The 27,548-nt window shown below is 65.4% G+C and overlaps 3 protein-coding genes across 4 annotated transcripts; 1 reads left to right on the forward strand and 2 right to left on the reverse strand.

Annotated features, from left to right (window-relative positions):
* Positions 1–3,766: 3,766 nt before the first annotated feature.
* On the forward strand, positions 3,767–7,727 carry GPR37L1 (G protein-coupled receptor 37 like 1). Its single transcript, XM_040263197.1, has 2 exons — positions 3,767–4,396; positions 6,440–7,727. Exons 1-2 carry the CDS (start codon positions 3,767–3,769, stop codon positions 7,244–7,246), a joined length of 1,437 nt encoding a protein of 478 aa, XP_040119131.1. The 3' UTR covers positions 7,247–7,727.
* Positions 7,728–10,586: 2,859 nt separating this feature from the next.
* Positions 10,587–17,551, reverse strand: ARL8A (ADP ribosylation factor like GTPase 8A). The gene is made up of 7 exons (XM_040263198.1): positions 17,261–17,551; positions 13,602–13,682; positions 13,336–13,409; positions 12,268–12,361; positions 12,065–12,132; positions 11,798–11,868; positions 10,587–11,516 (listed from the first exon to the last, which is right to left on the reverse strand). The coding sequence occupies exons 1-7, from the start codon at positions 17,381–17,383 to the stop codon at positions 11,467–11,469; spliced, it is 561 nt and encodes a 186-aa protein (XP_040119132.1). The 5' UTR covers positions 17,384–17,551; the 3' UTR covers positions 10,587–11,466.
* Positions 17,552–18,247: 696 nt separating this feature from the next.
* Positions 18,248–26,884, reverse strand: PTPN7 (protein tyrosine phosphatase non-receptor type 7). 2 transcript variants are annotated; one of them, XM_040263201.1, is made up of 10 exons: positions 26,820–26,884; positions 25,853–26,139; positions 25,278–25,461; positions 24,943–25,027; positions 23,735–23,811; positions 22,462–22,599; positions 22,202–22,312; positions 21,615–21,772; positions 20,521–20,634; positions 18,248–19,842 (listed from the first exon to the last, which is right to left on the reverse strand). In XM_040263201.1, exons 2-10 carry the CDS (start codon positions 25,909–25,911, stop codon positions 19,749–19,751), a joined length of 1,020 nt encoding a protein of 339 aa, XP_040119135.1. In that variant the 5' UTR covers positions 25,912–26,139; positions 26,820–26,884; the 3' UTR covers positions 18,248–19,748. The 2 variants fall into 2 exon arrangements, with proteins under 2 accessions (XP_040119135.1, XP_040119134.1); XM_040263200.1 differs by having other exon boundaries at positions 25,853–26,165; positions 26,820–26,859.
* Positions 26,885–27,548: the final 664 nt, after the last annotated feature.

Consider the following 27,548-nt stretch of genomic DNA (forward strand, 5'->3'; position numbering starts at 1 on the left):
GATGCAGCCTTGGAACGACCTCTCTGAGGATGCAGCCTTGGAACGACGGTCGGTTGTCAGTAACAGGTGCTTCTAGCATCACTTTTGTATCCGTCACAACAAACAGGCACAATAAACAGGCATCCGTAAACGTCTGTTAAATAAATACTAACACAAGTCACTCCCATCCTACAGTGGAGAAGGCAACGGCACCCCACTCCATCACTCTTGCCTGGAAAATCCCATGGACGGAGGAGCCTGGTGGGCTGCAGTCCATGGGGTCTCGAAGAGTCGGACACGACTGAGCGACTTCCCTTTCACTTTTCACTTTCATGCACTGGAGAAGGAAATGGCAACCCTCTCCAGTGTTCTTGCCTGGAGAGTCCCAGGGACGGGGGAGCCTGGTGGGCTGCCATCTGTGGGGCCGCACAGAGTCGGACACGACTGACGTGATTCAGCAGCAGCAGCAGCACAAGTCACTCCCCTCCTACAGTGTGTGCACATCTCATCAACTTGGGGGCTTGTTCTGACGGGCCAGCCAGTTGTGTTATCCTGCTGTTGGAGGGTGCTTACGGGGAGAACCTGGCATGGAGGGCCGTCTTTGGGCAAGAGGACCTGGCTTCTCCACGGGGAGAGAGCAGTGTCTGGGACGAGCTCGGGGTGCTGGGTGCCGGCCGGAGCTCCAGGGAGCACTCTGGGGTCGGGAGGGCAGGGTGATGGCTCACAGGCCAGATCGGCTCCTGGTGCCCAGCTGCCACCCTGGCACCTCGTCCCTGAGCCTCCCCTGGGCCGGACCATCCCAGTGCTGCCTTGGCCAGGCTGTAGGAGGGGTGGGGAGCTGGTGAATCTGGGGGCCGAGCACCACGCTGGGGAGTGACAGCATGAGTCCCCAGGAAGAGCACCTTCAGGTGGCGGAAAGTCTTCCCCCGGCCATCTGAGTCCTCCTTGTCGAGGAGGGGTTTCCTCTCACTGCTCCTTCACTGAGGGGGCTTTGGGATCCCAGGGCAGGGAGGCCTAGGTGGGTGGTTCTCTGCCTTTGCTGGCCATGTGTCCCAGCGTCTCCCGATGCCAGGCACGGAGGAAGGAGACAGAGACGGCTTGGGCAGGTCCCAGGCCCGAAAGCCCCTCACGGCCAGCGCTGCCTGCGCCCACTCCACCCGCAGCCCGCCCACTCGTGCCGTGCTGGGGTCCTCTGATGCATTTGCTGGGGCGTGGTGCTGGGCCTTCCCGAGCGTCTGCTCAAGCCAGTGTGTCGACCCACTCCCCAGGCTGGCTGTCCAGCGGCCCCAGGCTGAGGAGCACTGTCACACACTGCCGTGGAGGCCGCACCGTGGCAATGCCCAGGCCCCACTGTGACAGCATCCTTGCAGACCCCAGGCCCCAGGGTACCACTGACCGTTCCCCAGGAGCAAACCGAAGGGCAGAGGTTCCTCGATGGCATGGCACCTTCTGCTTTGCCCACGTCCTTCCTCACGAAGTATCCTCATGGTCTCTGGGGCTCAGGTTTTTCAGTGGCTGCCTCCTTCCTTGAGTATGGATCTCGGCGGGCAGAGCTCATACCTGGGAGGTTCACTGCTTCTGGAGCGCCTGTGGCAACCTCTGGCGCAGGGTAGATGCTCCGCCAGCCTTTGGACCATGAGGGTGAGTGATGCCAGGTTGTCTCTGAGTCGGGAGCGGGTCCTGAGCCTCTGACCTTTGGGAGCACACCTCACCGTGATCCAGGAGCCCAGAGCCTGCAGGGCTGGCAGAGTGGGGTCCAGAAGACTCGCTGCCCGGCTCTGGTGCCAGCTGTTGGGGCTGGGAGTGGGGAGGGCTTGTCTCGAATTTGCCCCCTGCCTGCCTCCCGCATCTCTGTCTTTCAGTTCCCAAACCTGTGACGTGAGGACAGTAACAGCACCTGCCTCCAGAGGGCGTGGGGAGTCGGAAGTGAGTCGCCGCGGCAACCGTGCACCTTCCGCACGCCATTCTGCGGTGGACACAGACAAGCCCGTCTAGTCTGTTACTGACTCCTCGCTGCAGACGAAGCACAGAGTTCCGGTGCTTGACTGGCGTCACACAGCTCGTAAGCGGCAGAGGGGCCGATGTGGGCGGCCTGCTTCCATTCACTGGGCAGTGTCAGCCACGGACTCGCTCCAGAAAACGCCAGATTGCAGCCATCTCGGGGAGCTGCACAGCTGCCCTGAGGGCCCAGCCCCACTCCACCCTGACTCACCCCAGGACCGTTCCTGCGGCCAGCCCTGGGGAACTCCCCGGGATGAGGATGGGGGATTTCTGGGACAAAGGAGAGAGATTCCTAGCAGCTGGGAAATGGTCGCTTTCCACGTGGCCTGCCCTGGTGGGGGCGCTGCTCCAGCGTGGTCCTGGAGAGGGGTCTTTGTTGGGGAGGCTGACCCACGAGGGGCCCAGGAGGGTGGGGTGCAACAGCAGGCGCATGGCCTCAGCACTTTGGGGTTGCCCCGGGAACCCACACGGTCTCCTGAGACCACCTCCCCCAGCAGCTGCCGCGGGTCTGTGGGCTGGGCTCTGGCAGGTGGGCTGGGCCAGGGTCACGGGCCAGGCAGCCGTGAATGTCCATCTCTGAGCATCTGGTTCCACCTAGTGGCCTCTGATGTTCCCACGGCCCCAGAGAGCCAGGGCTGTGGCCGGCAGGGGGCTGCCTCTCTTCACTGCAGTCCCTCAGTCGTGTCCCGTTCTCTGTGACCCCACGGACCGCAGCAGGCCAGGCCTCCCTGTCCATCACCAACTCCCGGAGTTCACTCAAACTCACGTCCATTGAGTCGGTGATGCCATCCAGCCATCTCATCCTCTGTGGTCCTCTTCTGCTCCCGCCTTCAGTCTTTCCCAGCGTCAGGGTCTTTTCCGATGAGTCAGCTGTTCACACCAGGCGGCCAAAGTGTTGGAGTTCCAGCCTCATCATCTGTCCTTCCGGTGCAGACCCAGGACTGATTTCCTTCAGGATGGCCTGGTTGGATCTCCGTGCGGTCCAGGGGACTCTCGAGAGTCCTCTCCAGCACCACAGCGGCATTTCCCAGGTCGGGGGTTGTGGCGCGCCCCCTCCGAGGTGCAGCCGATGCCCACACGCAGAGCAGGGGGAGCAGGGGGCTGCCGCCTCATCTCCTCATCACCGACCACCTGTCCTGGGTGTGCCTGGCCTGGCACCTGACCTCTCTGGCCGCGGTTCCCATGGTTTCCACATCTGAGAAAGAGGGCTGTGGGTGTAGACCCTCTTTAGGATCCCTTTCCTGCTGCGTGATCAGGGGGCTGAGTTTCAGCTCTGGAGTTGGACAGACCTGCAATTTGGATCCCGGCTGTGTGTCCTTGGGCAAGTTACTTTGCCTCTGAGCTGCGGTAGCAATGTAAACACGAAGTATGATGGTTCTATCCAGCAGCCTGGCCCGGTGAGTGCTCACGCACCCTAAGGCTAGCGGCAGCAGGAATTGCCCTGTCCCCTGAGGCGGGCCGGGGGCCTTGTCCCCCAGCCCCGTCCGCACGGCCGGGACTGAGGGTGGGCGGCCCCCAACGGCCCCACAGGTCTGAGTGCTGCCGCCCGTGGGCCTGGGGGAGGCGTGTCCTGCGGGCGGCACAGAGCGCCCTGTGTCCAGCAGAGGGCCCTGCCCTGCCCTGCCTGGCTGCCACGGGCGGAGGGACGGGGGGTGACCACTGGAGCCGGCTGGCGATGCCAGACGCCCGCTGGGGGCGGGCCCAGCAGCCAGCTGCCCATCGAGCTGGGCCCACACTCGGCCCGGCCTCGCCTCTGTGTGCGGGCAGCCGTGCCGCTCGTCCGGCCATGCGGTGGCTGTGGCCGCTGGGCGTCTCCCTTGCCGTGGCGCTGGCAGCTGGGCCCGAAAGGGCCCCTGGGGGGGTCTACCTGCAGCAGGGTGGGCACCAGCCTGCGGCCCAGGAGCAACCGGACCGGTCCAGGCGAGGAGCTGAGTGGGAGGACGCCAAGGGGTTGCAGCAGTATGTGCCTGAGGGGTGGGCTGAGTACCCCCGGCCCATCCGCCCCGCTGCCCCGCAGCCCACCCAGCCCCGGGTGGCCGCCAGCCCCTCCCCTGACTGGGCCAGAGCGACTGGGGGCAGCGGGCAGGAGCCCCCGGGCAACGTGACGGGGACGCCCGGCCGGCGCCTGCAGGTGCAGAGCCCGCTGTACCCGGTGACCGCGCGCTCCCTCGGGGCCTACGCTGTGCTGGCGCTGGCCCTGGCGCTGTTCGCGGCGGGCATCGTGGGCAGCCTGGCAGTCATGTGCACTGTGTTGCACGGCTACCGCCTGCAGAGCGCCTGGAACGCCATCCTGGCCAGCCTGGCGCTCTGGGACTTCCTGGTCCTCTTCTTCTGCCTCCCCATCGTCACCTTCCACGAGATCACCAAGCAGAGGCTGCTGGGCGCCGTGTCCTGCCGGGCGGTGCCCTTTGTGGAGGTGAGTGTGTGGCCGAGGAGAGCCCACGGGATGAGGGCGGAGGAGCTGCCAGCGTGGGCGGAGAGGGTGTGTGAGGTCCCCAAGCCTGTCTCGCTTCTCCCCCAGGTTGCTCAGGGAGGCACACACGCAGCACAGCTCCAGCAGCTCTCAGGGCCCCCCGCACCCCAGCCCGGCTCCCGCCCCCAGCAGCCGCAAGGCGGGCCCCCTTCTCTCCACGCGGAGCGCTCCCTCCCCTGCCTTAACCCCTCTGTCTTTCCACCCAAGAAATGGCTCTGCCCTGTGCCCCCTCTCTGCCCCTCAATTTCCTGCCCCCTCAGTTGGTGCCTGAAGGGAGATTCCAATTCCCTGCAGAGCCCCACTCCCTAACCAGTCCGGTCTGTACCCACTCCCAGGAGTGCAAACATGGAAGGGGAGGCCCTCCCTCCCCGAGACCCTCGTCCCTGCCAGCACCCTTGCTGCCTGCTCTGTGCTCTGAAAGTGGAGCTCCGGTTCTGGGGGCTGCAGCTGAGCCTGGGGCATATTGGGGTGCCCCTGGGCAGGTCAGACCTCCTTTCCTGTTTCCCTGTCTCCCAACCAGGGGGTAGACCAGGTGGCCCTTCACCTCTGGGCCCTTCCTCACTGGGTGCTGATGGACGTGTAGACCAGGAGAAAGTACAATCAAAACAACGCTAAATACACCAAAATGAGTGCACTTGTGTGGGACACAGGAGGCCGCCGTGTCCGTACAGCAGCGCGAAATCCGCCAGCAGCCTTGACTGTTGTTTACGGGGGACTCGGGGGGAGTCATGAGGGCTAGAGTGGCCGTGCCCCCCCAGAGCCGCTCTCCTCCCTGGGGGCTGAGTGAGTGGGTGGCCAGCCTGAGCATCTGAACGCTGCCGTCTTCCCAGTCCTCACCGCGTCCCATGAACTAGTGATGAGTTCTCATCCGGACGGACTTGCCGAGGCTCAGCAGGCGGCACAGCCTTTTTCTGCCCTCCCCAGCTCGGGGCAACCGCCCAAAGGTGCTCAGACCTGAAGGAAGCTGCCCGGCTGGGCGTAGCTTTGCATGTCAGTTACCTGGAGCTCGGAGCCCTGCTGAGCCACGGGGCCTTGGAGGCGGGCAGACCAGCGGAGTGACTGGGGTGGGGCACTTCACCTGCCCGGCCCCCTTATGGGTGACGGGTGATCCGCGTCACCGTGGCTGAGTGAACTCTCGAAGGACGACAGGTGTGGCGGCTGGGCCAGTCTGCTTCCCCGAGCGGCCCGACCCTGGGCCTCTCCAGCAGGGCAAGGCAAGACAGAGCCTGTGTCTGTGCCCCCCAAGGCTATAGTGTGCTTGGAGTTAAAAGGATTCAAGTGATGGTTTTTACTGGAAAGGTCTCAGGGGAGGGAGAGGGCAGCTCCCTGTGAGGCCTGTCTGCAGAGTGGTGGCTGAGGGGAGCCGGGCCCCGCCCAACTGGGATCCTGCACGCCTGCCCCCTCCACAGCCTGGAGGACAGGTGGCCACGAGCCCTCCCTGCAGGCTGGGTGGCGGTGAGAGGTGAGGGACAGATGTGCTGCTGGGCCCTTTCGTAGGGGCCCCAGGAGGCCCTGGAGCGGCGGAGTGAGCTGCAGGGTTCCAGGGGGCTGTTCTGGGAGGAAAGGAGAGGCTGTGTTGTTTTCCTCCGGCCGGGCCCGAGGCCTGCCCGCAGAGGGGCGGGCCCCCACAGCACGCCCCAGGGGGGCGGGGAGGTTCGAGCGGGGAGCCCTCCTCTCCCTGGCATTCACCTCCTCTCGCTCACAGGGCTGTTGGCCTGTGCGCTGGGTGAGCAGGCTGGGCCCGGGTGGGCCGGTCTGCTTCCCTGAGTGGCCCGACCCTAGGCCTCACTGGCAGGGCAAGGCAGGACAGAGAGCCTGTGTGTGCACCCCCCAAGGCTACGCGCCCCCTCCCCCACACACGTGGGGGACACGGGCATCCGCAGCCCGGCAGGCCCAGGACCCCTACATCCCCGCATTCATCCTCGGGACGATTCCTGAAGTCCCAGGAGCGTGGTGCTGACCCCTCTCCCACCCCGTGCCCCGCAGGTCTCCTCCCTGGGCGTCACCACCTTCAGCCTCTGCGCCTTGGGCATTGATCGCTTCCACGTGGCCACCAGCACCCTGCCCAAGGCCAGGCCCATTGAGCCGTGCCCGTCCATCCTGGCCAAGCTGGCAGTCATCTGGGTGGGCTCCATGACGCTGGCCGCGCCCGAGCTCCTGCTGTGGCAGCTGGTGCGGGAGCCCAGTCCCGCCGTGGGCGCCGTGGACACATGCGTCATGAAGCCCTCGGCCCACCTGCCCGAGTCCCTCTACTCGCTGGTCCTGACCTACCAGAACGCCCGCATGTGGTGGTCCTTCGGCTGCTACTTCTGCCTGCCCGTGCTCTTCACGGCCACCTGCCAGCTGGTGACGTGGAGGGTGCGGGGCCCGCTGGGCAGGGAGCCAGAGAGCCGGCCGGGCCCACAGGAGCTGCCGGGGGCCCGGCCCAGCAGCACCGTGGCGGGCCTGGCCGCCGTGCATGCCCTCTGCGCCCTCCCTGAGAACGTGTGCAACGTTGTGGCCGCCTACCTGTCGGCCACTCTCACGCGCCAGACCCTGGAGCTGCTGGGCCTGGTTACGCAGTTCTCCACCTTCTTCAAAGCGGCCGTGACGCCGCTGCTGCTCCTGTGCGTGAGCCGGCCGCTGGGCCGCGCCTTCCTGGACTGCTGCTGCTGCTGCTGCGGCGAGGGCTGTGGCGGGCAGGCAGCCCCCGGCGGCCCCCGAGCCAAGCTGCACACGGAGCTGTCCGCCTCCGGCTACTTCCACAAGCCCCGAGAGGCGCCGCCGCTCCTGGCCCTGGGCACGCCCTGCTGAGGCCCAGCCGGCCCGCCGTGGGGGAGCTCTGCCCAGAGGTGGGCTCAGCTCCCTAGGCGGGGGTCAGGGCCTGCCAGAGCCCCTCCCTGCTGCGCCGGAGCCTGCCCAGCCATGCGCTCACTGGGGTGGTGGTCCTGCAGGCCCTTAGAGCTGCCCTGAAACTCTCCAAAACCTCACCTGGCCCTGGCCCCGGCCCCGCCCCCCTCCGCCCTTGCCCCTCTCCGCAATCTGGAGCCTGACCGCATCGCCTGTTCGCCCCTCTCCGCACCGTGCCCCCAGGACCGGGCTCCTCCCTGGGCACGGCCGGCCCCACGCTGCACGTCTCCTTCGGGCGCTGGCCCCCCCGAGAGGACTTGTGTCTTCCTCCGACTCCTCCTCCGATGTACCCCCAGTTGACCCATCCCCCCCCCCCCGCCAACCCCTCCAGGCGCTCCCCCGTAGAAGGCCCTTCTTGGAAAACAATAAACTGGGTAGGACCAGCCCTGTGCCCGTGGGCCTTTCTTATGCCACATCCCAGCAGTGCCCAGATGCACCTGGGCTTTGCCCTCCTGGCCACTGCCGGCCCCCCCTGGTGTCCTGTCCAGCCTGGGGCACCATGACTTTGAGGGCAGAGTGAATGGAAGGGCTTGGGGGCTGGGGCCCTGTGCCCTTGGTCAGGCCTGAGCCCAGCCGTCCCCAGTAAGAAGGCTGGAAACTTATCTCCTGTGGAGCGCCCTCTCACTGCCCCTCCGTGCGCACAAAGCCCCCATTCGAGGGTCTGCCTCTGAGAACAGCTCTTGTCTGGCTTCTTAGAACGGACTGTTCAGCCCACAGACGACCCAGCTGCCTGCCCTCCGCCTGCCCCCACCCCACACCCTCCCCCACCCCAGTCTTCTTTCCTCTCACTGGTTCCCCCCGCAATGGGGGGCCTTCCGGAGGCCCCTGAGCCTCGTCTGGGCCCAGAGAGTTTGGCACAAGGTCAGCCAGAGGGGCACCTCGGCTGAGGCGGCCCCAGGAGCCTGCCCTCCCGTCTGACATGCAGCTCTGGGGCTCCTGGAGGGGGTCCTGCTGCCAGTTGTGCCTCGATCACCCGAGGGCCCAGGAGGGTCCCCAGGGCAGGGGTGGGGTGGTAGCGTGCCCGAGGCTCCCTTCTCCGCTGGTCACCCACCCACAGCCCTTGGCCTCAGCCTCCTTCCCCCGCGCCCTGGGATCTTAGCAGCCTTGTTCTCTCTCCCTGGCACCCACCCCCAGGACGGGTGACGCCGAGGGAGAGGGAGGCCGTTGCTTGGTGATGGCGCTGCTGGGCACACACTCTTTGTGCTGCTAGAGGCAGGCAGCCACCACAGTGACTGAAGCCCCCAACCTCGTCTGCAGTAGCTTAGGACGGAGCGGGAGCAGGCTGGGAGTGGGCCAAGGGTAGGCCGGGTGCCGGGTGCCCTCCCCTACTTCCTCTCCGCACCGCCCCCCCCCTCCCGTCTCATGCACCAGCAGCTTCCTATGGGATACGGGAGGTGGTGAAATGGGGACGAGCAGGGCAGGGGGGCCCACCACATCCTGTCTGGGGGCTCTGCCAAGGGGCACCCTTGCCTCTCTCAGCTCAGAGCCGTGCGAGGAGACGGCGGCCCCGAGGCCCAGCTCGCCCTGCTGCCCCGGGCAGCCAACGTGAGTGGCTTGCAGGATTAGTCAGCCAGCAGGCCAGCAGGCCTTGGGAAGGAGCCATGGTCCCTCCGGCCTGGCCAGCTGGGGGAACAAAGTGGCATTTGTTGCTTAGGGGTCCTGGGCTGGTTGGCAGTGGTGAACAGTGGACTTGAGCTGGGTCTTTAGGGGATACCAGCCAGCTGGGAGGGGCCAACTCACTGAGCCACCCACCCTCCCCCACACTTGCGGTGAGAATTGCCTCCCTTGGGCAGACTGGAGGCAGTTCCTGGACGCCGGTAAAACGGGACGAACCCCTCACAGAGGCCTGGAGTCACTGGAGGCCTGAGAGAGGACCCCTAGAGGTCCGGGCAGGAGGCCCAGCGTCCAGCACCTTTCTTCCCATCCTCCCCTGGGGGTGCAGTTCTGCAGGGCGGCAGATGGTCCCACCCCCACCGCGGCGCATGAATCTGCAGTCTGTCCGCTAGCCGCCTGCTGTGTGCGCGGGGCAGTCTGTCCTATAGGCGCCTGCTGTGTGCACTGGGCAGGTGGGTGCCTGCTGGCTGGTGAGCAGCTCATCTTGTCTCAAGTCCTGCCCTTCTTGGAGGACACGGGAGGCCAGAAAGGCAGGTCACTGGGTCCCCCCATCCTGTTCTCCAGACCTGGGGGTGCTGGTCCTGCCCCAGCGCTCCAGGCCACGGCGTCGCCAGCCACCGAGGAGCCAGGAGGACCAGCCTAGCCCTGGACCCCCGTGCCCATTCCCGAGGGGCTGGTCAGCACGCGTGCGTGCTCACTTGGATTGCAGCCCACCAGGCTCCTCTGTCCGTGGAATTTTCCAGGCAAGAATACTGGAATGGGTGGCCATTTCCTCCTCCAGGGGATCTTCCTAGTCTCCTGCATTGCAGGCGGAGTCTTTACCACTGAGCCACTTGGGAAGGCACCCCAGTCATCTGGCTCCATTTGCCAAATTCCATCAAACTCCGCAGCAGTGGGGAGACCCTCTCCAGGCAGGACACTCCTCCCTTTCGTTCTGATGAGCGGAAGGCGCCTCCAGGAGAAAGCACGGAGGACGTACCGAGCTCAGAGCCACCAGGGGAGGCCCGCCTCGCAGGACCCTGGAAGCTGCTTTCTCTCAGCAGAGGATGGATGAAGCCTGCATGTAGGGCCGTCCCATTTTTGGGCGGAGGGGAGACCAGTGGGGCGGGGATTACGGTAAAACTGGGTCAAGATGGCCCCGGATTCGGGAAGGATTTTCGAGAAGCGGGGCGCAAGGCTCTGAGCTGCTTTGGAGGTGGGGGGGCGGGTCTTGGTGGAAGGACGGAGGGCGCGGCCTCTCCTGGGAAACCAGCAGCCCGGACACCAGCGGCGGAGCGGGTGGGCTGCGGGCTCCGCACGCCGGGCGCTGCCCGCCCCAGGGCCCTTCACTGGCTCCGCCCGCTCGGGCTGCAGGCGGGGCCCGAGGCACTGCGCACGGCATCCCGCGCGGAGGCGCGGCCGGGCAGGTGGTGACACCGGCGCCCTCCGGGCCGCTGGCAGCTCAGAGCGGGGGACCAGAGGAGGCGGCGGCAGGCAGGAGCCAGGCCGCACGCGGGGGCCGCTCTGTAAAGAGCCATTGTGTGTCCGGGGCAGCGCGTGCCTCCCGCTGGCTGGGTGCGCCTGGATGGAGGGCTGGAGTCCTGAGCCTGCTGGGCCACCGGGGGCAAAGAACCCACACCGTGCAACCCCCCAACACAAAATTGTCGTTTATTCTTGTTAGGAGGCAAAAAAATGTACAGTTACAAGAATCATCTTCCAAACAGAGGTTAAATATGAGCAGAAAAGTGTAAAAAAGGAATAGGGACATCACTTTACAAATCATTAAATTAAATAAACCAACAGAAAACAAAAATCCAAAGAACCAACCCCCCATGCTGAGTTCTCTCCTTGTGCAACTCTGCAAAATGAGAACAGAAAGTGAGGTGGCCCGTGGCGGAGGGGGCCTGAGGAGGGGCAGGAGCTGGAAGCCGGCCGGCCCGGCGGGAAGGGCGGGCGGCGGGGGCACCTCGGAGGCGGCCCCTGCCCTCCGCCCGCCTCCGCCCGGCTGGGGCCGAGAGGGGAGTCCCTGAAGGCTCCCGTCGGCCTGTGACATCCAAACACTGCAGGGAGAGCTGAGGCTCGGGACGGCCGCCCCTGCCAGGCTGCTGCCTTTCCGGGCGGACCGGCCCTAGCCGACCCCGCGGCTCCCTCCTGCTCTCTCCACCGCCCCCTCCCTGATCCTGGCTGGGCCCTGCAGCATCAAATGGTTGATTTTAGTCTTTGCTTAAATTAAAAAATTAAAATATATATACATATATATACTGTACACACAGGACAATAACTGTGGGAACGGGGAGCGGAGCGGGGCGGGGGCGGGAAACGGAGCGGGGCGGGGGAGGTTAGGGGGCGGGCGGGAGCCATTCATTTTACAGTCAAATCAGGAGTTCAAACCTCAGCAGAACGGGACTCTGGGGCCCCCGGAGGACCCTCCGAGCACTGAGTAGGGAGGGTGGGCTTGGGGGGCCGCAGGGGGAGGGCAGCTCGGCTCCAGGTTGGGAGGCGGCCCCTGGTCCGAGGGCGCGGCCGCGGTCTCAGCTCCTCCGAGACTTTGAGTGCTGGATAAGCCACTGGAGGGTGATGTCTGGGAGGAAAGGGAGCAGGTTACAGGGCTTCGGGGCTGCTTCTCTCGCGGAGAGCGCACATGGGGGGCGGGGGGGGGGCTGCAGCTGGGGTCACCCCAAGGGCGTCACAAGCCCAGTCCCAACGTCAGACCTGCTCCGAGCCGCGCAAGCGACAGAGACCCGGGGAGCTCGCCCAAGACCGCACACCAGTGGGGGCAGGGCGGGGGCTTCTTGTCGCCGGTCCCACCCGGGGAGCCCGGGGCCTCCCCTCTCGCCCCGCCCCGCGGGCCCCCGCACCCACCGATGTTGTCCTTCTCTTTGCAGGAGATGGAGTAGCAGCATATCTCTCGGTCCTGGATGGCAGACAGGCTCCTGCGGGGACCACGCAGTCTCCTGAAGCTGCCGCCGCGGGGACTGGGGGCTTGGGGCCGGCAGGGGACCTGGGACTGGGGGGGGCGAGGGGGAGGGGGCGCGCGACGGGCGGGCCCGCGGGCGCCACCGCGCGGCGGGTGCCGGAAGCGCGCGAGCCCGTCGCTCCGCGCCGCCGGCAGGGGCGGGGCCCACTCACATTTTCTCGATCAGCTCCTTCTCGTCCAGCGCTCCCGGGAGATCTCGCTTGTTCCCCAGGACGAGCACCTGCCGCGAAGAGAGGTCAGGGCTCGGACCAGGGCTGCCGCGGCCCGGCCGCCCTGCAGAGGGTGGGCCCGGGGCCCCCACACCGCCCCGCCCGCGCAAAGCCGGGCCCGCCCGCCCACTCCACGCGCGGCTGACCGGGATGCCCTGCAGCTGGGGCTTGTCCAGTAGGTTGTGGAGCTCATTCTTGGAGGCCTCAATCTTCTCTTGGTCAGCGGCGTCCACCATGTACCTGGGGGACGGCAGGTGGGGATGCAGTTGACCCCACAGGCCGGGGTGGGGGTGGGAGCTGCCACCTGGGCAAGGGGCTCCGACGGGACAACCTGCACGGACCACGGGTGGCCTGCCCGCGTCCCGCCCCGGACAGACTCCGGAGAGGCTGCTGCTCGCTCGGCCACGCTAGGCAGCACGGGTCCTGTGAGGTGAGACCCGAGTCCTTCCAAGAGTGACCCTCTTCTGTTCTCATGGGAGGACTCGACGAGGGGGGAGAAAACTGCAAAGGAGGCTCTAACAGAGTTTATGCTCAAAATACTTTTAAAGAAATCACATTGGGGAGTTTCCTGGTGGTCCCGGTGGTTAGGACTGGGAGCTTCCACTGCAGGGGGTACCGGTTCCATCCCTGGTCCAGGAACTAAGATCTCACATACCACGTGGCCAGAAAACTTAAAATAATAACAGTAATAAAAAATCAGGTTACAGGGCGTAAGATAGGCCACAACGATATACTTTACAACATAGGGGACAGAGCCAATATTTTGATGCAACTGTAAATGGAGTATTACCTTCAAAATTGTATAAAAACTTAAAAATCAACTTAAAAACAATGAAAGCTAAACGGTCGTTTGGGCACAGATATATGTTGTGGTTGTTGCTATTTTTTAAAAGCCAGAGAGGGAACTCCCTGACAGTCTAGTGGTTTGGGCTCCACTGCCAAGGGCCAGGGTTAGGGAAACGGAAATCCTGCAAGATGTGTGGTGCGCCAAAAATGAAAAAGGAAAAAAAGGTGAGGGAATGAACCGCTAAATCGCATAAAATTCAGGACATAGGTGAGTCTGAGTCGGGGGAGGTCCACGCGGAGGCTTCCGCACGAGGCGGTGGTGATTCCGGTCTCAGGCTGGACGGTGGGCGTCCAGAGGGTCCGTCTGAGCAAAGGCAAGCCAGAGCGGCGACAGGGGCTCGCGCTGCCGGCAGGGCCCGCACACTCACACGATGGCGCTCACTCCGCGGCAGTAACGCTCCCACATGCTGCGGAAGCGGGGCTGTCCCCCGATGTCCCAGAGCTGGAGAGAGGGCGGGGCGTCAGCGGCGGGCTGCCCCCCAGCCCCGGGCTCCCCCCTCTGCCCGGGCTCCTCGGCCGGAGGTGCCCGGGTTGTTCCCTGTTCACTGGGAGCGGCCGCCGGCTGCCCCCCAGCCCCCCTCTGCCCCCCGGGTTGTTCCCCGTTCACTGGGAGCGGCCGCCGGCCCACACGCACCTTGATGGTCACGTTCCCCTTGGTGATCTTGCGCATGTTGAAGCCCACAGTGGGGATCATGTCCTCGTTGAACTGTCCTGACTGGAGGGGAGAGTCAGAATTGGGAAAGGGGCAAAAATGGCAGGCGCCCACGGGTAGTCCCCTGCAGCCACGGGCCAGGCAGTGGGGAGCCTCTCCTGCCTCCCCCTCCCCATCTATCCTCTGGTGGAGCAGGTGGGGTAAACAGTCAAGATTCACACTTGCACAGGCAGTGAACGCTCATGTCAAGTCCGGGAGGGCAGGTCAGCCACACCCCACATGCAACGCCAGCAAGCTGTTTCTGGGCTTCTCCATCTGTAGGATGGGTGGTCCTCCCTGGGACCTCGCCAGGCCGTGAGCTCCTCAGGGACTAACTCCATTTTCCATAACCCAGTTTCAGATTCTAACAATTCTCACTTCTCCCCTCTAAACTGTCTTCATGATCTCTAGATTGTTCTAAACTAGCCACAGGCCTCTAACAAGGCCTACAGTCAGACTTGGACGGAACTCCACCCAAGGCCGTCTCCGGAAAATAACCCTCTGCTCCCCACTGGACACAGGCTGAAGGCGACGCGGCTTCCTTAACCCTGAACCCGAGGGGGACAGCCTTGCTCCTCTGTGATGCCACCTTCGGCGGTGGCAAGCGTCATTTGCCTTCGGCCACACCAAGTGGCCACCCTGGCCACAGTGGGGACCTGGTGTCTTCTTGTTCAGAGCCTGCGAGCGTGAACCAAGTCCCCTGGGCCCAGCTGAGTGAGACAGACGGATTCCCTTTCATCTTCAGGAGTCACCAAGGCCCTCGGGCATGAGCAGGGGCCGCGCAAGACGCATACTAGGGATGAGGGGGATCGAGGGGCTTCAGGGACCCTGAGATAGCACACAGTGTGTCCGCGCACATTGGCGAAAGGGTCTCTGGTTTCTGTCAGATATCAAAAGGGTCCAAGAGCCTCTAAAAGTGAGGAAACTGGAGGGAAAGGGAGCGCCCTGAGGAGGTGGCTTCGCTTTTGACTGAGGGAGAAGCATGTGTGGTTAACCTCTGCAGACCCCGGCAGGGTGTGGGGGGCGCACCCTCACCCCGAGCGGCTAAGAACAGAGAGACTGAGGATGGAAAGCCCACTTCTCATTTGCCACTCTTCATGGAGGAGCTTGGACAGACTTCTGACCTCTCTGGGCCTTATGAAGTTTCCTTCTGTGAAATGGGGCAGAGCGGTTTGGCTTCCTAGAAAGTGGCCAAGAGGGCTCACAAAGAGCTTGGAAATGGTTTCCATACGTGAGGAACCATCATTGCTCCCTGGCGACCAGAACACCCACCGGCTCTCGTAGAAATGAAAAGCCCAGCCTGGCCGTGGAGGGTGCCAGGAGGATCCTCAGGGGGGCAGGCTCCCTGCCCCGGGATTTCCAGGTCAGCAGTGAATCAGAGTTAAGCTGGAACCAGTCGCAACTTCATTTCCCGGCTAAGGCCTCAGATCTCACAAGCTCCTCCTTCAAGGTCAGCAGGAACCCTAAAGCTGTCTAGTGGAGCGCCCCTCAGACTTGAATCCCCTCTAGCTCATCCTTCCTGGGTTAGCTACAGCACTCTGGAGTTCTTTATGAGTCAAAAATCCATCTTCCCAAGTTTACCCCTGGGTACCCCAAGATCAGCTCTTCCATTGGACAGTCATTCACACTTTAAAGTATTTGAAAATGTCTGTCCTCTAGTTTCCCCTGGGCAAAACACCTCCTACTTGCAGGCAGCACAGCCTTTTCAGAGCTTGGGAAGCTGGGGTTCGGGTTCTCAGGAGCACCGGAAGTGTCTCAGCGACGCTGCCCAGCTCACATTAGCCGGCTGAGCAGCTGACACATAAACTCAACTTCTATCTACAGTCAGACTCAGAGTGAGCAGAAAAATCAAATGGGGAAAAGCTGAGACAAAGGCCAAATGAAGAGGCCAGCGGGATTCAGAAGGTCAGTGATGGGCACAAGGGCAGAGCCCAGGGTCTGGACTCTGTTTCTTTCTGAAAGACACTCCACTGAGATCATAGCCGGGTATGGCCCCAGAGGAGCCGAGAACTCTGGACTCGCCCAGAGGTGGGCACCCCCAGTGTGGCCCACAAGGATGGGTGTTCCTGGGAAGCCTCTTTCTAGGGAAACCGAGGCTGCACTTTGGGGAGGTGTGGGCTGAGGCGGCACACTGCATGTCGTGAAGCTGAAGGTGTGGCCGGGGGCGGGGGGCAGCCTCCCTGTGCACCTCAGACACTCCTGCCTCTGGTGGTGGAATCTGTGGCTCTGGGATTCCGTTCTGACCCGCCAGAGCCTCCTGCTCTCTGGACACGACCAGGACACAGGAGCACCTGGACTCCTGCGGATCCCTGCCGGGGGGACCAGAGGTGACGCCCAGGCTGAGCCACGAGAGCAGCGGCAACCGGCCCCTCCCGGCCTCACCGCGGTCACCTCCCAGCCAGGCCCCTGGCCCCTGCTCCTGGAGCCCGAGCCCAGGTCAACGCCAGGTCTAACCAGGGGTCTCCCTCAAGAGGGCAAGAGCCTGGACAGACAGGAGCCCGGACACCATCGTGCCAACAAACCCAGCCTGGGCCCCACGAGCTTGTCCTGCTGGGTGAGTGGCCAGGAGCCCCCGGGCAGAGGTCATCACAAACACGTTTAAGGAAAGGGAGCCAGTGCCCAAACACATCGTCGTGGGGAATCTAAGCCCAGCCTCCCTCCACCGTTCTCTTCGAGGGTGCGCAGAACCGGCAGGGGAGGTACCCAGGCCGGCGGTCACACTTCTCCGCTGACCCATCTCATGCACGCCCGGTGTGCGGTTCTCAGAAAACCCAGGCAGGGGACAAGCCGAGCCCTGCCCAAGCCTCCCTCAGCCCCAAGGGGCCCAGCGCAGCCGGCTCACAAACGCCTGCCAGGCCGCGGCCTCCACTGCAGTTCAGCTTGTCTTCCCCTTTTCTGAGACACATTTTAACTCCTTCCCCACCACCGCCTTGACTCTGAAAGGCTCACACTCACCCACCCGTGTCCCGGAGCCACTCAGCCCTCTGTCCCCAGAGTGGACCTGCCTCCCCACCTCCACCCCATCCTCTGGGTCCCCACCTCCTCTGCAACTTCCGGGCCAGGCGGGGCCTCCGAGCTCCTCGGGGTGCCGTTCATCCCCCCCGGACCTCCAGCTGGGCAGAGGTTCCCGTAGAGAAGGCGTCGGGGCTGCAGCCCTGGGCCCCGGGAGGATTCCGCTCCCCGCAGAGCGTCCGTCTCCCCACCGCCATCAATAGCGCCGGGGTTTCCCCTTCCGGCCTGGCGGGGTTAACCCCCCGGGGTGGGGCTTGGGCCGCCGGGCCCCCTGCCCAAGCCGCAGGGCATCCCATCCGCGACCCTCCCCGCGGCAGGCCCTGCACTTTCGCCCAGTCATGCGCCCGGCTGCGGTGCGGAAGGCGGGCCGTCTCCGCGGGCGGCGGTCCCTCGGGCCTCGTGACACCCTCGGAGCCGCCAGTCCCGGGCCTGGGCCGCGTTCCCTGTCCCCCGCCCCGCGCGCCCTCGGTGCCATCCCGGCCCGGGCGTGCGCCGCGGGGGCCCCGGGGCCGTGCTAGGCCCCGCGCCTCCACGCCGGGCGGGGACCCCCTCAGCCCGGCGCGGCGGGGGCTCGGGGCCGGCGGCCGTACCGCGATCACGTTGACGAAGGTGGTCTTGCCGGAGTATTGCAGCCCGACCAGCGTGAGCTCCATCTCCTCCTTCCAGAACAGGGCCTTGAACCAGTCCAACAGCTTGTTGAACAAAGCGATCATGGTCGCTGCGCCGGCCGCGCCTGGTGCCGGCCCCCCGCCGCCCCTGGTGCCCTCGCGCTGCGGCCGGAGCGGCCCTCCCCGGTGCGGCCCGGCTCCGGGCTCGGTGCGGGCGGAGGCTCGGCAGGAGCGCGCGGCGGCCGACGACTCGCTGCCGGGATCGGCGCGCCGATGGGTGTGGCCTCGGCGCGTCCTCCCCCCGCCCGGCCGCCGTCCTCCGGCTCCGCCCGCGCGGCCGGCGGCCCTGCTCGCCCCCGAGCGAGCGCGCTCCTCCGCGCCAGGCCGGCGGGCCGAGCCGCGGAGCGCTGGGCGGGGCGCGCTGGGCCCGCGGGCGCGAGGGGGACCTGGGGAAAGGAGCACCGGTTGCTTTTCCCCTTCGCGAGCTGCCGCGTCCTGACGGGCACTCGTCCGGTCTTGCAGGCAGTCGGTCGGAGGTGGGCGAGGGCGCCGTTCAGCGGGAGCATTTCCAGGGTGGACGAGGGTGGAGGTCTCTGAGATCTTTTGTTCCCTGGGTCCTGGCCTCTGAGCATCTTTGGGTACCGAGCCCCGATCTCTCAGAGGGTACCCCGCGGAGAGGAACAGCCGCCCGTGAGCGCTTTGTCAATCACGATGTACCAGAAACCCCTGCTTATAAGCCTCTGGCCCAGAGCGGCTTTTACTAGGACCACCGTATACTAGGCGGAGAAGATCCTGCCAGGCGGTTTCTCGTGCGGCAGGTTCGTGGCAGATGGAAAAGTTGGCCTGTGCTGGGTAAAAGCCACAGCTGCGCTCGGGAGAGCCACCGGCAAGGGTGGGGGCCTGCGCGGTGCTGCTTTCCCTGGGCCCCAGCTGCCACCCCGCCTTGGCCGCATCTTAGTGTTTGACCTCCATGTGCGTCTGTGCTTTTAATCAAAGGTGCGTAAACTTTCAAATAGCAACCATACCTGCAGACCCACCCGAGATGACCCCATGATCAGTTGCCAGAATGGTGCGATCGCGGGGGTCTCGCCTGCGGAACAGCCCGAGCGGTTATGTGGCCTTTCTAGTCCCTGCTCTTGGTAAGCGCTTCTCTAGCTCCCAAGGAACACCTCTGTCTCTCCTGCCCCCCCCCCCACGCCCACTCCAGAGTCGCTGCTCCCCGTGTCCCTGGAAGGGCTGTGAAAGTGCACGGTCCAGGGCAAAGAGCAGCCGCCTGTCTCTGCTCTATGGGTTCTTACCCTAACTGATGTGAAGGGGCCCCGGAGGCCTGAGGACAGGAAGAAGGCTTTATTTCCCCACCTGTTATTCTACAAGGCCCGTCCTCAGGTCTGGACAGGGTTGGGGCAGCAGTACCACGGAGGGGGACCCGCCGCCACGTGGCAGCTTTGCTCCTGGGGAGTCTGAGCTTCATGGGCAGCGGGAGTGCCTCTCGAGGGCAGGAAAGCTTCAGGAGGAGTGAGTTCCCTCCTGGGTGGTGGCCAGCCCTGAGACTAGATCTGGGGGGCCCTGGGCCTCGTGCTGATGAGATGAAGAGGGCAGTTAGCTCTCCAGGGTAAACTGTGGCGGACCCTGTTCAGCCTGAGCCCCTGGCCCACGTAGGTGCTTTAATCCAGGATGCTGGTGGAAACAGGCGTGCGGTCCAGGCGTGCTCTGCAGGGAGAGGGGTGTGGCGGGGCTCTTATCTGGAGTCAGGCAGTGCTCTCGGCTCCTTGCTCAGCTCTTGTGTTCTTCCCGGGCACTCGAATCTCTTCTGAGTCTGGCAGGCAGGCTGAGGACGTAGGGTCTCCCAGGGGAGTGGGTGGGGCAGGTGGCTGGCAGGTACAGAGGCAGGGGCAGCAGTCTGGACCCTGGGGAGGTGTTCCCACACTTTCCTTCTTCTAGAGACTTTAACTGTTTGGTCTGGTCAGTTCTGTATCCTGTTCCCCAGACCCTGGTGTGGGCACGGGGCTGGTCTGGTTCTTGCTTTCTTGGGGGTGTCCAGCCTCTGATGGGTGAGAAGGCAGAGTCCCTGGCAGGATGCTGAGGACGTAGCCAAGGCAGCACTAGGGTTTTCCCAACTCTGGCCATCAGCCTGTTCTTGGGCTGGACTGGGGTAGGTATGTTCTTGGGGTCACACTCTCGCCAGCCCCAGGAAGGGGGTGCAGCTGGAGCAGCTTGTGGGCACCCTCAGGTTGCTCTGCCCTGGTGGTCTGAGGAGGAGACCCAGGCTCTCACATGGGGGTTGCCCCTGTGTCCACTGGGGGCCTCTCCAGGGGGCAGGGGCGTGGGCAGTGCTCAAGAGCCAGTGTCTGGCCTCATCCTCACTGGCCAGCTTCCGGGACGCCAGACAGGCCCCCTGGGGACTCCCCAGGTCACGAGGCCCCCTTTCCCCAGGCCTGGGGAAGTGGCCCCGGGCAGGGAGGGCTCCGGGTCAGGGGCTGGGCTCCTCCGGCAGCTGGGCGGCGAACAAGGCCAGGGTGTGGTGCAGGAACTGGTACTGCTCTGCCGTCTGGATCATGCCTCCCCTGCGGGCAGAGACGCACATCCCTGAGCTGAGGCGGGCGGGGACAGCCCAACCCTCCCGAAGGCCTGTGGGGCCTCCTCCCAGGGGCGTCCTCTCTGCCGCAGACGGGGACTCGCCCCACTGCCCCCGCCTTCCCCGCCCGGGAGGATGGCCCCACGTGGCGGGGGTCTTGGAAGCAGTGATTCCCCAGATCTCCTGCTCCCAGTGCTTTCCCGTTGGTGAGCTCATTCCTCATAGCAGCTCTCTGGGGAGGGGGCCACTGTCTCTCTGGGTAAAGAAGTGGGGGCCTGGGAGGCACAGAGACGCTCAGGGGGGTGGACCCCATCTCTTGTCTCTACACCAGTGAACTTTTGCAGTTGCCTGTGGCTGTCTTGTTCCCAGAACCAACCATCCACTGTCTCCCCACCTGTCCCCGCTCTGAGAAGGGTATTTGGAAAAATGGAGACAAGAAACAAAAAAAGACTGAAAGCTCAGGTGAACCCTATTTAATAGAGTGTCCTATTTAACTGTAGCATCCCCCAGCTAAATTTTAGATGGAGATTCTGGCCTGGGTGTAAGGTGCAAGCTCTTGAAGCCCAAGGGGCCCGTTTTCTCCCACAGGAAAGGCAAAGAGCCTAAGGGCCCCCAGGAGGCATGGGGCCACTCACTGTGTCCTCACCCCGCTTGGCCAGGCACCCACCTGTCCAGCCGCAGCTGGCACACGATACCCAGGACGTCCACCTCCCCTCGGGCCTTCAGCTGTTGGCAGCCGATGCGGGTGGCGATGAAGCAGCCAGTCCGGCCGATCCCTGCGCTGGGTCCAGGGGTCCAGGGCGGGGCAGGGCGGTCACAGGGGGCAGGCGGGCGGGGAGGGCAGCGGCCACGCCTCCGGATGCGCCAACGCCCTCTGATGGCGCTGCTCGCCCGTTGCCTGCCCGTCCTGCCCCGAGTCCTCTCCCCCTGCTCCGCCCTGCCCCCTCCCTTCTTCAGGAAGCCTCCCCTCCCTCGTGAACCCGACCCCCAGCACCCGCCGGCTGCCCCTGTGGAGGGCCCCCAGCCCCCTGCCTGTGCTTGCGGCCATGTGAGCTCCTGAGGACAGGCCTCCCAAACACTCGGTCTCTGTCCCTGCCTCACCCCTCCGTCCGCCCGCCTCTTAGTCCGAGGCCCCAGGGCTCTTCGGCGGCACCCCTGGGTCTCTGGGCCTGTCTTGTGAGGCCCCTCATCCGCACAGCCGCTCTTACCCTCCAGACTCTCAAGCCCACCTGCGCGTCCTCGGCCCCGCGCCCTGACTGCCCCCAGCCTCGCCCACCGGGGTGCTCCCTGCTCCTCCTCCACTTGGGTCATTCACCTTCCAAGTCTCAGCTTGGCCTAGAGGTCCTTCCTCCCGGAAGGCCTTTCCTGGCCAAAGTCTGGTGGGGGCGACTTGGTGCTGTGCCCCCCACACCCCCCGTCACGTTTCATCACGCTGCGCCCTGTTCATCTGCTCTTTCCCACCAGACCGTGAAACTGGGCAGCAACCAAACGGTCTTGTTCACACTGTCTCCTTAGCATCGAGCTCTGCGCCTGGCAATAACAGGCTCTGAGTGAGCATTCGTGGGCCGCATCAATGCGCCCTGGTGGCAGGGAGCGGGCTCGTCTCCTCCCGCGGTGCGGGAGCTGCCTCTCTGGACTGTGCCTGGGTGCCTGGCCCACACGTCCGTGTTCTGCAGTTGTTGGATGAGCTGGAGATCGAGGTGTGAATAAGGCCCGGGCCAGCCCCCACTCCCTTTGGAGCCCCTCTGAGGGGGCCCATACCTGCAGTGGACCACGATGGGCCCAGGGTGGGCAGCGATCTCTGGGCTGTCCTCCACCTCGGCCACCAGGCGCAGCAGGGGCCCCGCCGATTCTGGGGTCTGGTGGTCAGGCCAGGCCGAGAAGAGGATGTGCTTCAGGGCCCGGCGCTGCTCCTGGTGCTGGGCGGGGGCAGGACGTGAGAAGGGGGCAGCAGAGACCTGTGTTCAGGTCCCGGCCCTGCCTCCCACCAGCACAGGCCTGTGGACGCATCCCCTTGGCCTCATGTTCTTTGCCTCGAGCACAGGGCTGTGATGCTCCGAGGCCAGAGAGCCGCTCTGGAGAGCAGAAGGCGCCTCTGGTGACGGCGGCTTAGGCTTCACGTGTTGTTAAGCCTCTCATCAAACAGCGACTCCAGGGCCCGCCCTGCTTCCCACCGTGATGGTGGCACCTGCCCTGCCAGCTGGACGGGCCCCAGGACGGCACCCGCGTCCCTCTTCCGGGCCCAGGCAGCTCTGCAGGCGTGGATTCAGGCAGGTCTCCCTGAGCAAACCCGAGACTCCCAGGGGACGTCCAGAGAGGGGTGGCCCGGCCCCCACGGCCCCGGGTACCTGGATGGTCAGCGTCCGCACAGTGTACTCCGGGCACTCCCACACGTCCTGGACGCGGATGCGGAAGGGCCCGTAGCTCTCCTCCTCGGTGGGCCAGTAGTGGACGCACTTCTGGGCGGGGGGAGCTGGGAGTCAGGGGCTCGGGTCTATCCGCTGGATCAGGGCCCCCCGAGGCGTCTCCCTGCCCCCCTCCGGCTCCTGGCTGGGGCACCTCCGTGCCCTGCGACTCCGCCCCCGGGGCCCAGCCTGGAGCCGCCCACCTCCTTGCCCTCTCGGAGCTGGGTGAGCATGATGATGAGGGGCGCCTCTTCCTGCCACACCATCTCCCAGAAGTCCGACACTGTGTTGGGCATGGGGCCCTGGGTGGCGATGTAGGCCTTGTCCTGCCCGCCGTAGCCCTGTAGGAGGGGAGGTGGGTGGTGAGCGCGGGCCTGGGGTGGCCCAGACACACGCGTCAGGGATGCACGCGCTGGGAGCCCCGCGCTGGCCGGAACAGCCAGCAGACCGCGCGTCGTGCCCGCCCAGCCGCACCGGCCGCTGCGGTGCAGGTCAGACTCGACGCAGCCTGTTGCGTGGAGTCTTTCCGAGCCTCCGTGAATGGTCCCTTCCTTCATCTGCCTTCTACTAGCACCAAAGGTGGGGAAAACCGTTGCCCTTTGACATGCTACTTTGCGGAGTTTGCCGCGAGGCGTAGCACACCCCTGCCAGCCCTTTCTCTCCCCTTCAGGACCCTCCTGCTCCTCAGGGGATGGGGGATCCAGACCATTCCCTGGCCCACGCTTCACCCCTCAGGCCCTCAGTTCCGTTCAGTTCATGTCTGACTCTTTGCGGCCCCATGGACCACAGCACGCCGGGCCTCCCTGTCCATTCCCAACCCCTGGAGTTTACTCAAACCCACGCCCATCGAGCTGGTCACGCCATCCAGCCACCTTGCCCTCCGTCGTCCCTGCTCCTCCCGCCTCCAGCGTTTCCCAGCATCGGGGTCTTTTCAAAAGAGTCAGTCTTTCCGCATCAGGTGGCTGATGTGGGCTATTCACCTCTGTTCCCGGCCGGTGTCCCACCCACTCAGAGCCACGAGAGGGCTCACGTCTGCGCCTGCCGCCTCCCACCCTGCAGGCTGCAGGCTGGGCACTGGGCACTGGGGACAAGTCTAGGTGTGGAGTCCACCTGGCCTCCCGGCCTCCGGCTCCTTAATTCCTTGATTTAAGCTGCCTCCGAGAAGGAGGGGCCGCCTGGAGAAGTGAAGGCAGAGGGGAGGGAGCTGGCCGAACGCCTCACTGGGCTGCGGAGCTGGGAGTCTCGGGCTGGAGTGGCCAGGGCAGCGCTCCACGGAGAGGCTGGCAGGTGTGGGGGACCAGGGACAAAGGGGACTGGGGTCTTCCTTCCAGCACCTGACGTCTGCCGCGTGCATCCTGGCCCGTCCAGCAGCTCACGGGGTTGGAGCCAGGACCCCAGGGGCCCCGCTGCGCTGGGAGGTGTCCTGGGGCGGGGGTGGCTCTGGACATAGCACCCCCTTCCCCGCCAGGAACTCACCCGAATGTAGTTGGCGTTGATGTAATCCCCGTCCTCCTGGCTCTGTGCCCGACCCAGACAGACTCGGCTCTGGGGGTCTAGAAGGGAAAACCAGCAGAGGTCAAAGGGCGACCAGCAAAGCAGCCACATGCAGGGCTGGCGAGAGGACAGCCCTGTGCCTGTCAAGGCGCGCACGAAGAGCAGGGGGTCGCAGGGCATTCCTGAGCAGCAGAGGCCGAGGCCAGGGCAGTGCGGGGAGGCCTCGGGTGGTGCGGGGAGGCAGGGCAGCGCAGGGAGGCCTCGGGCGGTGCGGGGAGGCCTAGGGCGGTGCCAGCAGGATGGACCGGCAGGAGGGGGCAGCTACTGAGCATTCCAGCCTGAAGGTCAGAGAGGGGCGGAGAGGGGTCACAGCAATAAAAACAGAGAGAGATGTTCGAGGAAGAGCTTCTCCTGAGCAACCCCACTGGAACTTAGGCTCCATCCCATGCCCGCCTGACCCCTTGAGTCAGCCTCTAAGGGGGCCTTTCTTCAGCTCCAGTCCGGGCCCGATGCAGATGCTGGCTCCCAGGGGCCAGCTGGTCTGGGCGGAGGGCACCTCGGGGCCCAGAGCAGGCTGCCCCCATCCCTTCCGTGGGCACTAACAGGCTAGCAGAGGGCTGCGGCCTCCAGACTGGGGGCTGCTGGGGGCGGCTGGTCAGATAAGGCTGCTCTGCGCGGAGCAGAGAGGAGGCCTCGCGGTCAGTGGGCCCGTGCGTGTCGCCGAAGACAGGAGGTGCTGACCCGGGTCTGTCAGCCCCATGAACCCTGCCTGCCGCCTCCTGCTCTGTCTGAGATCCTCAGCATCTCTTGGGAGCCGTCCAAATGGGGCTTGTCCCCTGCAGACGGTGCGGGCCGTTTCCCAGGCGGGAGGAACAAGAGGAAGGGGGTTGGTGCGCCTGACTGTGTGACCTCAGGTGAGCTACGTGGCTTCTCTGTAACTTGGTTTCCTCATCTGGAAGACGGGGGTCAGGGCAGCACACACCGCCCACCCGGGGCCGCACTGAGCAGTGCTGGCCCACGGTGCGGGCCTAGTCTCAGGCTGGCGTGATTTCTGCCCCCCTTCCCTGGCCAGGGCCAGGCGGGGCACCCCTCTGTCAGAAGAAGAGGCCCCACGCGGGGCAGGCCCCTCCTGGCTGAGGCTGTGTCTTGCCCTGTGAACGCCTCCACCCCAGCCCCACCGCAGTCCTTACTTGGCAAGATGGTCTTATATCGGTCCTTGGAGGCATGGCCAGGAATATCCAGGTCTTCGGGGCTGACGAAGTTTGAGGGGATCCTCTGGCGGGGGTGGGGGAGTAGGTGCGTGAGCAGCGGCCCCCTTCCTGGCCTCCCTTCCCCCACTTCTCTGGTGGAGGGGCCCCGTTCCCTCCTGGCATCGGGAGGCAGGTCTGGACGGGGTGCAGGGAGAGGGTGGAGCCTTCTCCTTCCTGGAGCCCCTGGGGTTCTGTCTCCCAAGGGCCCATGGGGACAGGCCTGCCAGCTGCTCCTGATCCAGAAGGGCAGTGACTCGGGGGGCCCTCATTCTCACCAGGAATTCCTCTTCCAGCTGCGTGGGGCTGGGCGGCCGGTGCTGCAAGGCCTGTCGGCTGAGGGGGCGTCCGGCGGTGCGCAGGAAGTGCAGCGTGACCTCCTGGGGCGTGCGCACGGAGCAGATGGGCTCCACGGCGCCCAGGGACCGCACATCCAGCATCAGGGCCACATTCGAGCCGCGCCTGCAGCAGAGACAGCCCTCAACAGTCATGGCTGTCCCGGCACCGCTGACGGCGGGCTCCTTGTCTCCTCTCGACCCCGAGGCCCAGGCCCCCGGCACCCCTGCCCCCCATTGGCCAGCGAGGAGGCTCCAAACCCAGCTGCCGCCTCCAGCTGCCCCCACTTCCCATTCCTGGCTGGGCCCCTAAAGCTCAGACCCACACCCAGGCCTGGAGGCTCCGGGCCCCTCGAGGGGTGCTCAACCCAGCCTGGGGCTTGGGGCGCAGGCGCAAAGCTGACACAGATATGCAAATGAGAGGTCGGGTTTCCTTTGCCTGGGGAGGCGTGGGGGTCCCGCCGGAGGGGCAGTGGAGGGCAGGCAGGCTCGGCCAGGCCCTCCCGAGAGGGTCTCACCTCTCCTGCAGCCGTACGTGCTTCCTGGCTGGGGCCTGGTCTGGCGGAGGCTGGGTCATGGCTGTCCCCGAAGGCGACTATGAAGGGGATGGGGAGGCCGGGGCGGTGCTCTGGAGAGGCCCCCCGGGCCTGGACCATGCTGGGGGCGGCCCCCGGGAGCTCACACGGCCATGTGGCTTGGCGTCTGGGCTGTCGGGCGGCCTTCTGCCCTTGGGCACCTCTGGTCTTGCTGTCTTCCGTTGTTCCCCAGGAAGTGGCGGTGTCGTTCTGTGGGAAGGCCAGGATCTCTGCAGGGGCGTAGAGTGGCGGCCGCCTGGGGTTAGCGCGAGGGCGAGATAAAGGGTCATGACGGGGGGCCGAGATAGGATGGGATCCGGAGGAATCCGGAGGGGCAGTGGCTGGGGGGCGGGCGGCGTGCAGCCGTTCTGGGTGGAGGCTGGGCTCACGCCCCTGGAGCTGCAGGGGCCTCCTCTGGACAAGAAGGTGGACCTCCGGTGTGCTTGGGGCAGCCGGCCCTTCCACCTAGGGTTGTCCCGGCCTCTGGGGTCTCCGGCCCGGGAGGGGGGCTGGGGGTGCTGCCTTCCTCCCGCCCATCCCCCGCCCGCCGCAGTAACCGTCACAGGAAGTGGCCTCACCGAGCCACAGCTGGGGGCAGAAGCCGGGCGCCTCGCCGAGGGCACGGCCCACCTCCAGGCCAGGGCCCAGCTTGGAGCTGAGCGGGGTGTTGGGGTCGCCGCACCCACGGGGTCTGAGCAGGCGGGGCGGTCACAGCAGGATGCCTGTCTGCCCTCCCCGCCCCGCCATGCCCTGCCCGCCCTCAGGGCCATCAGTGGCATCGGCGCCCCTGCCCACCTGGCGCATGACCCCCCGGGCGCCCTCCTGCTTGCCCTCCCAGGGCTGCCCTCTCGGCCCTCCGTGTCCCCCGACCCGGGGCCTCAGGGTTCCTCCCCGCCCCTCAGGTGCTTACGAGGGGGCTGTGTCCCCAGGCGCCTCTTGCCAGCTGTCTGTCTGTCTGTCGGTCTGTCTCTGAGGACTGGTGAGGCCTCAGGAAGCCCGCTTCCTCCCTCCGCCCCTCCTCGCTGCCACCCACGCGCACCCAGCTGCCTGTTGCCACCAGCGGGGCCAGTGGCCTCCCACCTCTGACCCCATGGCCCGGCCTGTCCACACCTTGGCCACAGCCCAGCCCTGACCACTGCCTCCCCTGCAGGGCTTCTCCTCCGGGCCCTGGTCGCCTCTTGCCTCTGCCTGCTTGCTGGGGGGGAGAGGGGCGGGGCCAACCCCCACCCCAGACTGCCCCCCGGAAGCCCTTGCCCCTTCAAGCTACGGGAATCCCAGCAGGTACAGGGAGAAGCAGGCACACACGGGGATGGGGAAGGGGGGCAGGAGTCTCTCTCCATGAAGGGAAAGGCTCAGGCCAAGCCACGAGGGTCAATCCCAGGCCCCCAGCTCCAAGCGGGTCTGAGCGAGGTCAGCCACTCTGGAGGTGGGCAGTAGAGACACCTCGTGGCAAGGTCTGGGGGCTTCCCCCTGCCCCCAGCCCCACAGGCCTTTTTCCAGAACCCTGACTTCTACTCAGTGACCCACGGAGGGTGGGCCTCTGGCTCTCACACAAGGTGACCCCCATGTCTGCTTTCCTGCTGGGGCGCCTGGAGCCTGGGCCCTGGGTAGGGGAGACCCCAAGTCCAAGACCCCACTG

Source organism: Oryx dammah, unplaced genomic scaffold, assembly GCF_014754425.2.
Source record: "Oryx dammah isolate SB20612 unplaced genomic scaffold, SCBI_Odam_1.1 HiC_scaffold_21, whole genome shotgun sequence".
NCBI classification, from domain to species: Eukaryota; Metazoa; Chordata; class Mammalia; order Artiodactyla; family Bovidae; genus Oryx; species Oryx dammah.

Bases quoted from the DNA above. Each gene is read 5' to 3' on its own strand.
- GPR37L1 (XM_040263197.1), top strand. From the start codon at position 3,767: ATGCGGTGGCTGTGGCCGCTGGGCGTCTCCCTTGCCGTGGCGCTGGCA. The intron at 4,397-6,439 runs GTGAGTGTGTGG...CGTGCCCCGCAG, and splicing joins GGGCGGTGCCCTTTGTGGAG to GTCTCCTCCCTGGGCGTCAC.
- ARL8A (XM_040263198.1), bottom strand. From the start codon at position 17,383: ATGATCGCTTTGTTCAACAAGCTGTTGGACTGGTTCAAGGCCCTGTTC. The intron at 12,362-13,335 runs GTGAGTGTGCGG...GCCGTCCCCCAG, and splicing joins CGCGGAGTGAGCGCCATCGT to GTACATGGTGGACGCCGCTG. The intron at 11,869-12,064 runs GTGAGTGGGCCC...TGGTCCCCGCAG, and splicing joins AAGGAGCTGATCGAGAAAAT to GAGCCTGTCTGCCATCCAGG.
- PTPN7 (XM_040263201.1), bottom strand. From the start codon at position 25,911: ATGACCCAGCCTCCGCCAGACCAGGCCCCAGCCAGGAAGCACGTACGG. The intron at 22,313-22,461 runs GTGGGCGGCTCC...CCCCCCGCCCAG, and splicing joins AGCTCCGAGAGGGCAAGGAG to AAGTGCGTCCACTACTGGCC. The intron at 19,843-20,520 runs GTGGGTGCCTGG...CTCTGCCCGCAG, and splicing joins TGCCAGCTGCGGCTGGACAG to GGGAGGCATGATCCAGACGG.